General features: G+C 32.8%; 1 protein-coding gene across 2 annotated transcripts in view; it reads left to right on the top strand.

Moving 5' to 3' along the window:
- NGLY1 (N-glycanase 1) overlaps positions 1 to 14,244 on the top strand; it is a 53,206-nt gene that overhangs the window by 32,612 nt on the left and 6,350 nt on the right. For both annotated transcript variants that reach the window (XM_012644562.1, XM_012644563.1), the window contains exons 5-10: positions 1,286 to 1,508; positions 3,576 to 3,697; positions 5,055 to 5,200; positions 6,554 to 6,664; positions 8,027 to 8,191; positions 11,493 to 11,678. In XM_012644562.1, the coding sequence (XP_012500016.1) occupies positions 1,286 to 1,508; positions 3,576 to 3,697; positions 5,055 to 5,200; positions 6,554 to 6,664; positions 8,027 to 8,191; positions 11,493 to 11,678 (953 nt within the window). The remainder of the gene's footprint in view (positions 1 to 1,285; positions 1,509 to 3,575; positions 3,698 to 5,054; positions 5,201 to 6,553; positions 6,665 to 8,026; positions 8,192 to 11,492; positions 11,679 to 14,244) is intronic.

Raw genomic sequence — 14,244 nt, 5'->3', positions numbered from 1 at the left:
CAATTTATAGCACAAGTGTTTAAGTTTCCACTTAATGAAATTATGGAATTTCTTTTGTGGACTTCATAAATTTTTCTAATGGGTTTGTTAATATTACTGATTTATAGAAATTCTTTATTTTAGATATTGACCTTTTCTTTGGTAGATATACAATTTTTTATCTGCTGTTTTTTGTTAATTCATTTAGTGTGTCTTTTAAAATTCAAAAATTTTAAATTTTAACATAAGAAAATTTAATTTTTTTGTTATTGATTTTACAATTTGTATCTTGCTTCAGAAGACCTCCCCTAACCCAAAGTCATCATAAACATATTCTCCTATAACTTCTATTTCTACTTTATAGTATTCCAAATTGATCAGTTGATAGAGAGAATTTTGTTTTTTTACTGAATGAAGCACACCAGGGATCTGATACTTAGCTACTTGTCTGAATATCATTTATATATCCTCTTAGAACTTCTTCGAAATGCTAACTTTATTAAATACTGTATATTTGCTTAGAACTCTGTTCAGTGCAAGAACAGAGTGTAATATATCAAATACCTATGACCAACATCAAACTATTAGATCTTCACATTATGCCATATATTTCCTTCATATATATTTTATCATTTTTTAGTAATAAAACATTAAAGATAGAGATGAGAACCCTCTGTATGCATCTCCTGATTCTTTTTCCCTCTCCTTCCCTTCTTGCCTGAGATACCATGGTCTTGAATATGATCATGACATATCTTTTATTTGGTAAAGTGGGTATAATATTATCGTGTTTGCTTGCTAGGGTTGTTATATACACTATAGACATGATAGACATGGTTGTATTTTTATGTGTTTTGTGATGAGTATCCATGGATGGATTATATTGTACAGTTGAAGCCCCAATAGAAAAGCTAATAGGATGATTTTTAGAGTGTCTGTGCAGCCATTTTAAAATGTTTTTCAAAATCAGACTTATTTTTCTACCTCCCTTGTGTTTCAGGATCAATACCAAACTGACCATGGTTCCCTGAGAGGTCATTATGGTCAGCTCACTTGTTCATGCATAATGTCAGAGGATATGAAGTGGTAAACGTCCTACTGTTCTAAATGTGCAGTTACATGTGCCATTGTATTTCAGCCTAGTTCACAATATACTGACAATTCTTTCTTGCATCTTATTTGTGAAAACCTTCTATATCAATTATATTTTCATATATTTCAGCTCCATGTTTGAGAATAAATATGTGTGGCTATTTTTTAGATTTTGTCGGCTTTAGACCTTACTTGTTTTCCTTTAATTTCTCAGGTACTAATATAAGTGATGGAGATTTTCTTTTGCTGGAGCTTTTGCACTGGTTTAAGCAAGAATTTTTTCACTGGGTGAATAACATGTTGTGCAGTAAATGTGGTGGACAGACTAGATCTAGAAGTAAATCATTATTGCCCAACGATGATGAGCTGAAGTGGGGTGCAAACAATGTAGAAGACCATTACTGTGATGCATGCCAGTTCAGCAATCGATTCCCAAGGTGGGTACCTGACAATAAAGTCAGAGTAATTTCTTAATGGAATGGTTAGAGGTGAATTTTTATTAAATGAAATTTTTTTAATCTTTCTTTTAATAATTAAAAATATATTCCTATAGAACACAGGTGAGCAAATGGTGGCTGGCAGGCTAAATCCAGCCCACATCCTTTTTTTGTAAATAAAGTTTTATTAGAACATAGCCATGCTGATTCATCTACTTATGGTATGTGATTGTTTTCCTGCTACACCAGCAGAGTTGAATACTGGTGACAGAGACCATATGACCTGCAAAGTCTAAAATATTTACCTTCTGTCCTTCAAGAAATTTATAAATTCTTGTTCTAGAATATAAATTGAGTATAGTCGCAGCATGTTTAGTGTGTAAATCTTGTATTCTTTTTTAATATATAACTTTTAACTTTCAAATAACTTTAATAAAATGTTGATCACACATAATAATAATCTGATCATTTTGATAGTAAATACAATGCTGTACTTAAAATAATCATCAGATGATAATATGGAAGGTAAAAGTATACTATAGTATCATATTATTTTCTTTTTAAAGGCAGAAGTTTGTTTTAATTAGATGCTTCCCCTGCCCAGCCTAACTTAACCCACATATCTCTAAATTTTAAACAAAAGAAATTTTAGTTTTTCAGTTAACTTTTTCCATCCTTTAATTGACAAGCTTTTTGTCAAATTTCCTTAATTGGCAATACTTATAAAGTTGGTTTGTATTATCAGGCAAGAAAAGACACCACATTTTTGAAATACCTAATTTTAGTGGCCTAGAGACTCAGTTTTGTTCCTAATTTGGAATCAGCCCTAACATATACAGAATATAGGGTTAACAGAATCTAATACCCAATAATTATCTAAAATTAGTGTAAGTTATTTCTTTATTCAACATATATTTGCATAGACACTTTGCAAAGTTTAGAAGAAAAAAATTTATATAATTAAATCTCTGTCCTCATAAACTCCAGGTAGTTGAATGTAAACTAATAATGCAGCATGGAGTGGCACAAGCAAACATAGATATTGATGCGAAGTGTTATTCTTTTCCTTTGTAATCATGTACTTAATTTACTGTTAGCTGCTCTCTGTTTAAGGTTGGGATGATGAACATTATTAATTAAAGGCCAGTCTGGTCTTTTGACTTGGCACTAGTAGTATATATAGAATATGGAGCATAGGTTGCTCTAGTTCTATTATTATTACTCCATAATGTAAATTTACAACTTTTTTCAATGATTTAATTACCTAAGTTCTATATTCATTTAACTTATTAAGCAAGAGCATCTGCTTAACAAACCTCTCATTGCAGAGCCAGTTCATTCATGCCACTGTTTCCTTTCCCTCACAGGTTCATGGGTGACATCTCTGCTCAGCTGGGGCACTTTTCCTGCTTAGCTGTATCAGCTCAAAACCCTTCTTGACACAATATGCAAAATTTAGTGGTCTCCAGTTATATGATAATTTGATAATTGGAGTAACTTTTGGAAGGGATGTTGCAAATATTTTTCAAAAAACAATCTCTAGATTAGCAAGCACCTTGAAATACTTCAGAAAAATAAAATTTTCATTAAAATGATTATTAGAAAGAAAAATAGCATTTTAAGTAAAATTTGAATTAAACTAAGCTAAAACTTTTATTGAGTAAAATTGTTTACGTTTTAAATACAATGAGCTAATTATACCACTTTAATGCTAATGCTTTAAGGAGATTTCTTAGAGAATCTGCCTGTGCAAATCTTATCTGTCATTTAAAACCCAGCTCAAATAAAAGGACTCTTCCATAACACTGAATCTGAGTGTTTGTATCACATTCTGCCATATATTAAAATTATTTGTGTTAATTCCTTTTTTGTCTTAGGACTGCAAACACCTTGAAGGCAGTCCCACTGTTTAACCATTTTTTACCAAAGATTCTAACACTAGAATCATGTATTCTAGACTCTTTAATCAGTATTTAAAAATAAGAAATTGTTAGCATACAGGTAATATGAATTCTTTAAAAATCTTGATTTTGACAGTAATTTAAAGCTGCTTTTTTTTTTAACCAGATATAATAACCCTGAGAAACTTTTGGAAACAAGATGTGGACGGTGCGGCGAGTGGGCCAATTGTTTTACGCTGTGCTGCCGGGCTTTAGGGTTTGAAGCTCGCTACATTTGGGATTACACAGGTACAGAGCATAGTTTGAGCAGAGAGTAGGAGAGCTTTGCAGACTTACAGGTTTGATTTACAGTCTGTCTGCGACTTTCTGGCCTTGTCCATCTGAGCTTCTGTTTGCCATCTGTAAAATAATAATGCCAGCTTCACAGGTTTTCTTGAAGGGATCACAAGATTTTTGTAAAACGTCCAGCACCATGCCTGATACGTTTTACTATAAATATTCTTTTTTTTCTTTTTTGTTTTTTTTTCTTTTTGAAACAGAGTCTCACTCTGTTGCCAGGGCTAGAGTGCCATGGCATCAGCCTAGCTCACAGCAATTAATTTGTACAGATCAAATCAGTGCAATTGGGGTATCCATTTGTCTTTTCTTTATGCTAGAAACATTTGAATTATTCTCTTCCAGCCATTTTGAAATATGCAATAAATTATTATAAACTAGAGTCACTCTACTGATCTGTCAAACACTAGGTCTTATATCTTTTATTAACAGTTTACCTTGTCCTATTTATCAAAGTAACTGTGCCTTTAGTAAAATGACACACACTCATATTTATATAGAAATCTCCATTTTTGTAGGGATTACTGTAAAAAGTTTAGTAAACTTAAATAGCAGTATACAAAAATAATATAATAAAAGCCATGTGATATTTGTGTTGTCCTTACTTAGAAATGACTGGTATTTACATATCAAATAGCATTTTCCTTATCTATTGGGTATAATGAACACTGTCCTGGTGATGGGCACACTGAAAGCCATGATTTCAGTTAATTATACAGTGTATCCATGTAACAAAAACATTTATACCCCCTTAATATTTTGAAATTTTAAAAAAAGTTATTTGCCTTATTCTTAGAGTTTTACTTATGTTTTCATTTTTTTTCTTAGAATTAAGCAAAACCTTTGGTTAATAGCTATTGTTCTCTTAAAATAAAATGTGAAATATCAGTGACCAGAGATCCTGTTAGACCATCTGCTGGTTTTGGGTCTTAAAGTCCAGAGAGACTGTAGTTTCAAAAGTGGCATTAACTCCTCCTTCATAGTGGCAAACTGAGCCTGATATTTTTGATGCTGTTGTTCAATATGTTTACCTTTGTAAGAGTTATGGCACACATTATGCCTAAAGCTGACTGCATTAAATGAGATTAGTTCAAAAACATTTTCAAGAATCTCAAAGAGACAGAAATTAATACAAGTATTCTAGAGTCTTATCACAAAATGCTCACTCTTATTAACTAATATTTAGAATATTATAAATTATTATGTGAGCCTTAGGGGTTTGTATATGGTTATTGGAAGTCATTCTGGTTTTATAAACTTAACTTCTATTTCCCCTTTTCCGTTGCTCTCCTGTGTCTTACTTGAGTAGACCATGTCTGGACAGAAGTCTTTTCACCTTCTCAGCAGCGGTGGCTGCACTGTGATGCCTGTGAAGATGTCTGTGACAAACCACTCCTTTATGAAATAGGATGGGGCAAGAAGCTTTCCTATATTATAGCATTTTCTAAAGATGAGGTAGGCCATAAAAGGAAAAAAATGTTTTTCCAAGAATAAAATATATTTTCATAATTGACATGCAGTAAGCTGCATATACATAAAGTGTACAATTTAATAAGTTTTGTGATTTGTATATGCCTGGGAAATCATCACTGCAATCAGTATTTATTTTATGGATGAACCATAGTTTGTTGATCATTTCATCAGTTGATGGACATTTGGGTAGTCCTGATTTTTTACTGTTTTGACTTAAGCTGCTGTGAACATTTGGGTGCGCAGTCTTTATATGGGCATGTGCCCGCTTTTCTCTTTGTTTAATGTCTAAGAGTAGAATGGCAGGATTATATGGTAGATGTCTGTATAATTTTTAAGAAACTGCTAAACTGTTTTCCAAAGTGATTGTACCATTTTACATTGTGAACACCAGTATGTGAGAGTTCTCATTTCTCCATATCCTTGCTAACATGTAGTATGGTCTGACTTTTTAATTTTAGCCCTTTTAATAGGTGTGTAATGGTATTGCCTTGTGGTTTTCATTTGTACTTCCCTAATGACAAATAATATTGATCATCTTTTTATGTGTTTATGTGCCATTCATATGTTCCCTTTTGCCTATTTCTTTAAATTGACTATTTTGTTTTCTTACTATTGAGTTTTAAGAATTCTTTATATATTCTTATATAAGTCTGTTATTAGATACATGCTTTGCTAAGATTTTTCTCTCTGTAGTTTGTCTTTTTAAGCTCTTAATGACTTTTGCTGAGAAGCAATTGATGAAGTTCAGTTTAGCAATTTGTTCTTTTATGGATTGTACTTTTCGATGTTGTATTTAAAAATTTTAGCCTAGCCCAAGGTTACAGTGATTTTTTTCCTGTTTCCTTTTATAAGTTTAGATTTCTTGTTTTACATTTTGAGTTAATTCTGTATATGGTCCAAAGTGTGGATTTAAGGTTTTTTGGTTTTTTTTTAACACATGGGTAATGAATTGTTCTAGCATAATTTGTTGAAAAGATGATCCTTTCTCCATTGAATTTTCTTTGCATTTTTGTCAAAAATCAGTTGTATAATATAAATTTAATACAATAAAAAGGAAAAAGGTTTATTTGTTGAATTTTATGGAGTCAGATTTGTAGATAAATCTTAAAATCTGAAAATTTCATCATTTTATCATAGTGTTTCTTGGAAGTATACCTGTTAGAAAATGAATAAAAAGTGGATTCTCTTCAGTTTCTTACACAGGTTTTTAAATTTTAAACAAAGGATAGTATTTTAAAAATGGCATTTAAGAATTGCATATATTCTAGGTATTTAGCAAATAAAGGTTGATGGTTGTAATCTTGTCAAATATTTGTATTCTATAATTTGTTTCAGGTAGTTGATGTCACTTGGCGATATTCTTGTAAACATGAAGAAGTGATCTCCAGAAGAACTGAGGTTAAAGAAGAATTACTTCGAGAGACTATTAATGGGCTTAATAAGCAGGTATGTGACGGCTGTTTGTCATTTTTGAGAGGACCTTTGAAAGTTTTTGTATAATCAAGAATAGCCAATTTTTAAGCCATTGAAGTTCTTAAAGTAGTAGCATTAGTTTGTAAGCAAGAATAGTTTAATATGTTAAATGTCTTTTTTGTTTATTGAAAATTTTGAGGACTGATTTTAAATGCTATAGGGTTTTTTTGGATTAAATTGTCACATCTCTTCAAAAGGTTCAATGAAACAAAATTTCAATATTTGTAGTACCTGACGTAAAAAGTGTGTTGTCCTATTTATCAAAGTAACTGTGCCTTTAGTAAAATGACACACACTCATATTTATGTATGTGTACACACACACACACACACACACACACACACACACACAAACACATGTCCATGTATGGAAATGCCTGAAACAAGGGACGGGAAATTACTAACAGTGATTACTTCTAAGGAGAGGGACTAGGAGTCCAAGATGGAAGATTTAGTTTTTATGTTATACTTTGATATCATAGTATTGATTTTTTTAATTCTATACATGTGGGGTTTTTCATAATTTAAAAAATAAACAACTAATTTTGCTCTAATAGACAATTAAAACAGGGCAAATTACCTTAATTCGATCAGCAGTTGAGATTCAAGGTGAAGTTTCAGTTTTGAATTTGCTTTTACTCCTAATGTGTAGTCTTTCAGAGATTTCAGCCTGATTTTCTAGAGCCTCTTGCCTCAGAATACTCTGAACTCTAGTTTATTTTCTACCTAGCATGGTAATTCTGCTAAAACTTCTTTGTTTTTAGCACTTTAGTCACCGTTTTGTGCTTAGCTTCTTCACAGCCCCTTCTCCTCATGCCACTTAATAATGGGGAAATGCCTGGAAGATTTTGAAAAGAGGTGCAGTGTGTTTCCTTCACCTCAATTCATTTCTTCCCTTGGGATCTTGACTTCTCAAGTTCTTGCTACCTTGGTAGCTTTCCGTTGCATTCAGACAGGTGTTTGTATGTGTATGGTCTGTGTGTGTCTCCTCCAGCTTTTCTAGCTTTTCTCGGCAAGACAGTTCATCTAATGCAAGCTAATCCACCAAATCCAGAAACAGAAGTTGCTTCCCTTCATTTTTGAATAAATCTAGAATAGTAGAGGTCATGGAGAGTTGGAAATAGGTGTTAAATGATTTATCAACATAAAATTTCTAAAATTATGTTAAGTTTTCCGTAGTACCCTTTTTATTTTTCAAATAATATATATGTGAAAATAAAACTGATTAGTTTTTTCAAGACCCCTTAAAATGGAAATGTTTTAAGTATATTCTTGCTTAGAGATGGACTTCTACATTCCCCTCATCGTAACAACTTTTTTAAAACATGAATTACAGAGGCAACTATCTTTGTCAGAAAACAGAAGAAAAGAACTTCTCCAAAGGATAATTGTGGAGCTTGTTGAATTTATATCTCCCAAAACCCCTAAACCTGGAGAACTTGGTGGAAGAATATCTGGGTCAGTGGCTTGGAGAGTAGCCCGAGGCGAAATGGGTCTAGAGGTATTTAACTCATTCTAGCTTGATAATCTTTTTACTTTCCTGCTGTCTATACTGTGCTGTTTGCTTACAGAAAACTTCATTGGCTATGATATTTCAATTAATTTTGTAGAGTATTTAAAAATGCAAACCTTTGAAGAGAACTAATAATTGATTGACATAGTAAATCACATGTAAGAGCAAAGCATTTTAAAATGGGATTTTTCTATTTTTTTACTTTATGTAAATTTTTAGTGTTTACTGAAGAGTATACAGAAAAATGCACAGATGATACATGTACAGCTTAACAAATTTTTACAATTTTAGCACTCATGTATCCAGCAATCAGAATAAGAAATAAATCAGCAGAAGCCCAGAAACGAGCATAAGTTCCTTTCCAGTCACTCACTGCCTTCCCTAAAATTAACCATTATCATGGCTTCCAACATCATATATAGGTTTTGTATAAAGCCTGTTATTATGCTTTATATAAATGACATTAAATAATATGTACTCTTTTGTGTATAGCTTCTATAGTTCAACATTATGTTAGTGAGATTCATACATGTTGCAATGTTTATTGTCATTGCTATATAATATTCCATTGTATGAATGTACTATAATTTGATGACTATTTGGGTTGTTTCTAGGTATTGGCTGTTACAAATTGTGCTGCTGTAAACATTCATATTCGTGTTTTCAGTGAATATCTTTATGTATTCTGTTGGGTATATACCTAGGAGTATGGATATGTTCAGCTTTGGTAGCCAAATAATTTTCTTAAGTGGTTGTGCCAGTTTTTACTCTCGCTAGTAGTATATGAGATTTTTCCACATCCTCATGTACACTTGGAACTGTCTATCTTTTTCATTTTAGCAATTCTGCTGGTATATAGTAGTATTTCAATTTTAATATGCATTTTGGTGATGACTAAGTTGAGTACCTGTTCTTTAAATTTTTGGATGTCTTCTTTTGTGAAGTGCTCGTTCAGGTTTTTTAAAATGAGATTTTAGTGCATTTAGAAGAACTCCGTTTTACTTTTCTTTCCCAACTTATGAAAACTTTATAAAGTACAGTGAGGAAAATACAGAATTTGGGGAGCAGCCCCATGCCACAGCACCTCCCCCCCAGCAGGTGAGGCACCTTCTCTGGTAGCCACCCCTTATTAAAAAAAAAGAAGACTTTGAGTAATTCAACTGATGAAAGTGTGTATTTCTTGGTATATGCTTGCATACATCTAATATTGGCTAGAAATTTTTTAGTGTGATTGCTATTATATTAACAAGTTTAAGATATTATCACTGTTAATCTCTCAAAATTAAATAACAATGGAAATACAATTTCTGTAGTTACATGTCATAATTAGGGGCTAGGTAAAAATCAACGTGCTAGGTTTTGTAATGGACTTTAATACATTAACTGCCATGAGCTACGCTAGTTTTGAGCCCGGGGCCTTGTGAAGCATATGTAACTCACGTCTCCTCACCTTCGGAGCTGTGTGAACTATTTTTTCAGTCGCATATAACTCACACACAGAAAATAATAAGAAATAAGTTTTTCATTAAATTGGAAAGGATCGTTTTGTTTTTGAAGTTTTTATTCTGTTTCCGTAATGAAACATTGTGGCCCCAAGGAAAAAAATTTTTTTTTCCACTGTGGCAGTCAATATATTAAGAAAGTAAAATAGTCTATCCTTTGCCCTTAGGGGCTTAAAGTTGAATCACTGGAAAGTATTTAATACAAATGTCTAGGTTTAGGAAGATATGCAGTGAAAAATGCTTGGAAAGAAAATCACAGTATCAATATCAAACACTCCCAAACAAAGTTTTATATCTACTTTTTTCTAAATTTGCCATTGTTGCAACTCACTTCTCTAGTAATTTGTCCAAAAGGAATGAATTATCCCTAGTAAATCTTGTATTTGCTTTTTAATTTATCCCATCATCTGTAGCAGGCTGTTAGAAGTGTTGGTTCAGCCATAGAATTACAGGATCTAAATTCGACAAATAATTCAAATCACTGCTGATGCAGTGCATGTTACAAGTATAAATCTAAATGAAGCCAGTTAAAAAGAGCCAATTTAATTCACAGCTGTGTTCAATTTAAAACATGGATATTATTTAGGTCTTCATTTCTTTTTATAGATGGGTGTGTTACCTCTTGCACAGCATATAAATTGATTAACTTTAAAAATATAGATTGGGTCATATACCAGAATTGTTTTCCTTTTTGGAAATATTTTTAATTTCTCAATTGCTGTGGACCATTTTAGGCCCATGGATTTGAAAAGAAATAATTTTCCCCTTTAGAAATAGGTGTTTGTTTTAAAAGTAAATAAAAAATGTTAATTCTAAAAAATTTTGGAACTAAATTTTGCAATCAATTAGAAAAAGAAGGAAACAGAAAGAAAAATTTTATCTTAATTTTAGATTTAAAGTATTTTTTGAAACATTGATGTTATTTTTATAGTAGAATGTGAAAATTGCCTGGAATTTTAAGATAAAACATGAGCTTTTGTAGTAATTTTACACATGCAGACTGTTTCAAGCTATACCAATCAGTCGCTCTCCTAGCTTAGGGTATCAGGAAAGGACACTCTTATGAAATGACTTTAGGTTGAGGCCTAAAAATGAGAAAGAATCAAATATATGGAAAATAGAAAGAACAGCATTCTAGACAGAGGGAGCAGCATATGTCAAGGCTCTGAGGCAGAAACCAGCTGGACCTTTTTAAGACACTAAAGAAAAAATAATATGGTAGGAGTGTATAGATGAAAGGGAAGAGTGATGTGAGATCTTGTTGGAGAAGTAGGCAGGGGAGGGATCATTTAGGGCCCGATTAGCCTTGGTAAAGAGTTGAAGTTTAAGTATAGTGAGAAGTCAGTGAAGTGAGTTAAGCAGGAAAGTGACATGTCCCAGTTCACATTTTTTTAAAAAATCACTTTCATTGCAGGTGGAGCATGGATAGGAGAGGTAAGAGTTGAAAGCTGGGAGTGAACTTCAGGAGACAATTGCAGTAGTCCAAGTGAGAGATGCTGCTGGTGGTAGAAAAGAAGAAAAATGAATGAATTCATTGAACACAAAAATCACAAAAATATAAGTCAGAACTCATACTTCTTGTTTTTTCTCTAGTAATGTTTGGTGCTACATCAACATCATGCTGATTGTATTATAACCTGTAAAATACTTTCCAGATTTTTAGATGATACCAATTTTTTCTTTTCAAGTTGAAAGAGTCTCTTAACACTATACGTAGTAATTCCTCGTTCCTTTTTTTCTAAACATCTTCCATAAAGTTGAAAAACTAATTCTGCTTTCTTTTTAAGAGAAGAGAAACTCTGTTTATCCCCTCTGAAAATGAGAAGATTTGTAAACAGCTCCACCTTCGTTATAATATTGTGAAAGATCATTACGTTCGAGTTTCAAATAACAATCAAACCATTTCTGGATGGGAGAATGGTGTGTGGAAAATGGAATCCATATTCAGAAAAGTTGAAACAGACTGGAACATGGTAACTTAATGCATGCAACTGTTTTAAACCTTTGTTATTATTATATAGATTGGCTTTATTTTTCAGTTGTGCAAAATGTGAAAACTGATACATCAAAATTATTTTTAGTAGCCCTTTAACCTGGAAAAGAAAATCCTATTCCCAACGTGTAATCAGAAGTCCACTAGAAATTCTTGCATTTATATCAAGGAAGTATGTTTTCATCAAAGAGGCTGAATTTAATTCTCTCATAGGGAAAAATAATCAAGTATATGACCAATCCATGTGACTGTTTTTTGCATGAATGTATAAAGTATATTACTATTTAATTTCTTTATAGATATGTATTGATTGACTACTAAATGCAGGCCATTAGGGAGTATGATAGATTTAGTCCAAAATCCCAAGAAGCTGTCCATTTAACAAGCTTTCATTTCATAAGAATGTGGATGATGGAGCAGTGATATTGCTTATTTCTTCTCTGTGTCCTGAAAAACTAAATAAGTAAATGGAGGCTAGGATCATAGCAGTTCACTTACAGCAACTTGCACATTGTTGTCATGTTATCAGTAACAAGTAAGAGGCTTTGCCTTTAAACTGCCCTAGTTTTTAGAAACACACCAAAAATAGACTCACAGCTATTAATATGACCTCAATAAATCAGACCATATTATTGATAGATTTTCACAGGAGTTAATTAACTTATAAGGAGCTTTTAAAGTTGACTTGCCAAGATATTTGAGTGGGAAGGGAAGTTGTTCACTTGTAAGACATATTGGAAAGATTTAAAAAGTGAGTCACAGATTAACAGCTGCAAGTGTTTATGAGCATCTACTGTATGCTATCACTGTACTAGGCGTTAATCAGTACAAAAGACATACAGAGAGAAGATCTCTGCTTTTTCCTGCCCCAATTGTAAGTTTTTATTCTAGAACTTAATCTTGGTGCTTAAACATATAAATATTCAGTTTAAATTATATTATCTAATAATAAAAGTTGGGGTCTTTTGTATTAAACCAAGAATAACTTATAGGATTATTAAAATTATAAATTTTGGAATTTTCTTCTTTAGCTAAAGAAGTGCATAAAAAGTAAAACAAGATAAAATTTCAAATTTCAAAATGTGTATATCTGTAAATGATAATATGCAGAGGGTGAACATCTTCTAGAATACCATACTTAGCCTAAATATCACTCTGAACAAAAAGCAGGATTGGATGTTTGCTTTCTCCAGTGCTTTTGAACTAGAGAAAAATCATGCATTTCTTCCTAACCAGCAGTGTTAATAGAGAAAGTAGTGATTGTGAAAATAATGACATGTCACAGAAGATGTGATGTGTTCAGAAACACGACTACTCTGTGGCATATTTCTTCTTTGTCTTATACACTCATTTGTTCATCAGCAAACATTTGCCGAGTGCCTGTTGTGCCAGGCATTATTCTCAGCTACATGGATAAAAAGACTATTCCTGCCCTCACAATCTAACGGGAAACTGAAGCATAAGCAGCCATCTTAACCACGATGCAGAGTGCTATAATAAGGATATCAACACATTGCTATGGAAACACCGAGGTGGGAGTAATTAGCTCTGGCTGTGGGAGTTGGGCAAAGCTCCACAGAGCAGGCGACATTTGAGCTGGACGCTGAAGGATGAGTAGGTGTTCGTCAGGCAAGGAAACAGCAGGAAAAAGGCATGGAATACATGGCATGTTTTGAGATCTCAAAATAGAACATTGCAGCCAGAGAGGGTGTATTGTATGAGAAAGATTTAAATAATATAAATGAGATGCAAAGGTCATTAAATAGAAAACAGACCCCTGTTCAAGAAAAGCTATGCCTTGATGTACTTTTATGAAGGGTACCATTTTTTAAAAGTTGAGTAAATCCATTTCTAGCTATAATATTTAGTCTCAGATGAAGAAAAGTGCTAGAATGTGAACTATACTTGTAGAGAGTGATAACTCAGAAGTAACAATGGCCATTAGAACTTGCATATTCTATCTAAATCACTATTCCTGGTTCTGTACTAATATGCCCCCAATTAGGGATTTTCTTGCTGTGTGGAATAGTAAACCCATTTCCAGTCACACCTTTACTCAGTCATCTTCAACCAGTATCATGACAAATCACTTGCATCCTGCTCTTAGATTTTTAGTACAGATTCTTATCTTCTCAAAAAGGTATACTCCCAGGAACACAAAAGACCACTGAATTGTACTGCTTAGCAAATACATTGTTTAGTAATGTCTGAATTGAAAAGAATATAAAAAGCAAAATCAGGAAGACTAGTACACTTTTTGGGAGCAAGTGATAACACTTTGATAAAAGCAGTATTAATAACTTCCTGACTAGTTTCCCTGCATTCTCCCTAGTCCTTTCAAAGATGTACTCCATGTTATAGCTAAAGAAACATTTTCAAAACTTCAATTGTTACTTGGTGTTCTTAGAGTAAGAAAAAGCTCCAAGTGTCTTCAGAGTCTGGCCCGTGCCCCAGCGGCTGTGGCTTTTCCTTGCGCTGTGCTGCCTGCTCTCTGCATTGCAGCTGTGTGCCCTTCTACCTTCTCCACAGAACCTCCTTTGCTTTCC

The sequence above is a fragment of the Propithecus coquereli genome, unplaced genomic scaffold, assembly GCF_000956105.1.
Source record: "Propithecus coquereli isolate 6110/MARCELLA unplaced genomic scaffold, Pcoq_1.0 Scaffold214, whole genome shotgun sequence".
NCBI lineage: Eukaryota > Metazoa > Chordata > Mammalia > Primates > Indriidae > Propithecus > Propithecus coquereli.
The sequence above is the reverse complement of the archived record's forward strand: the minus strand, read 5'-3'. Positions and strand labels throughout refer to the sequence as shown.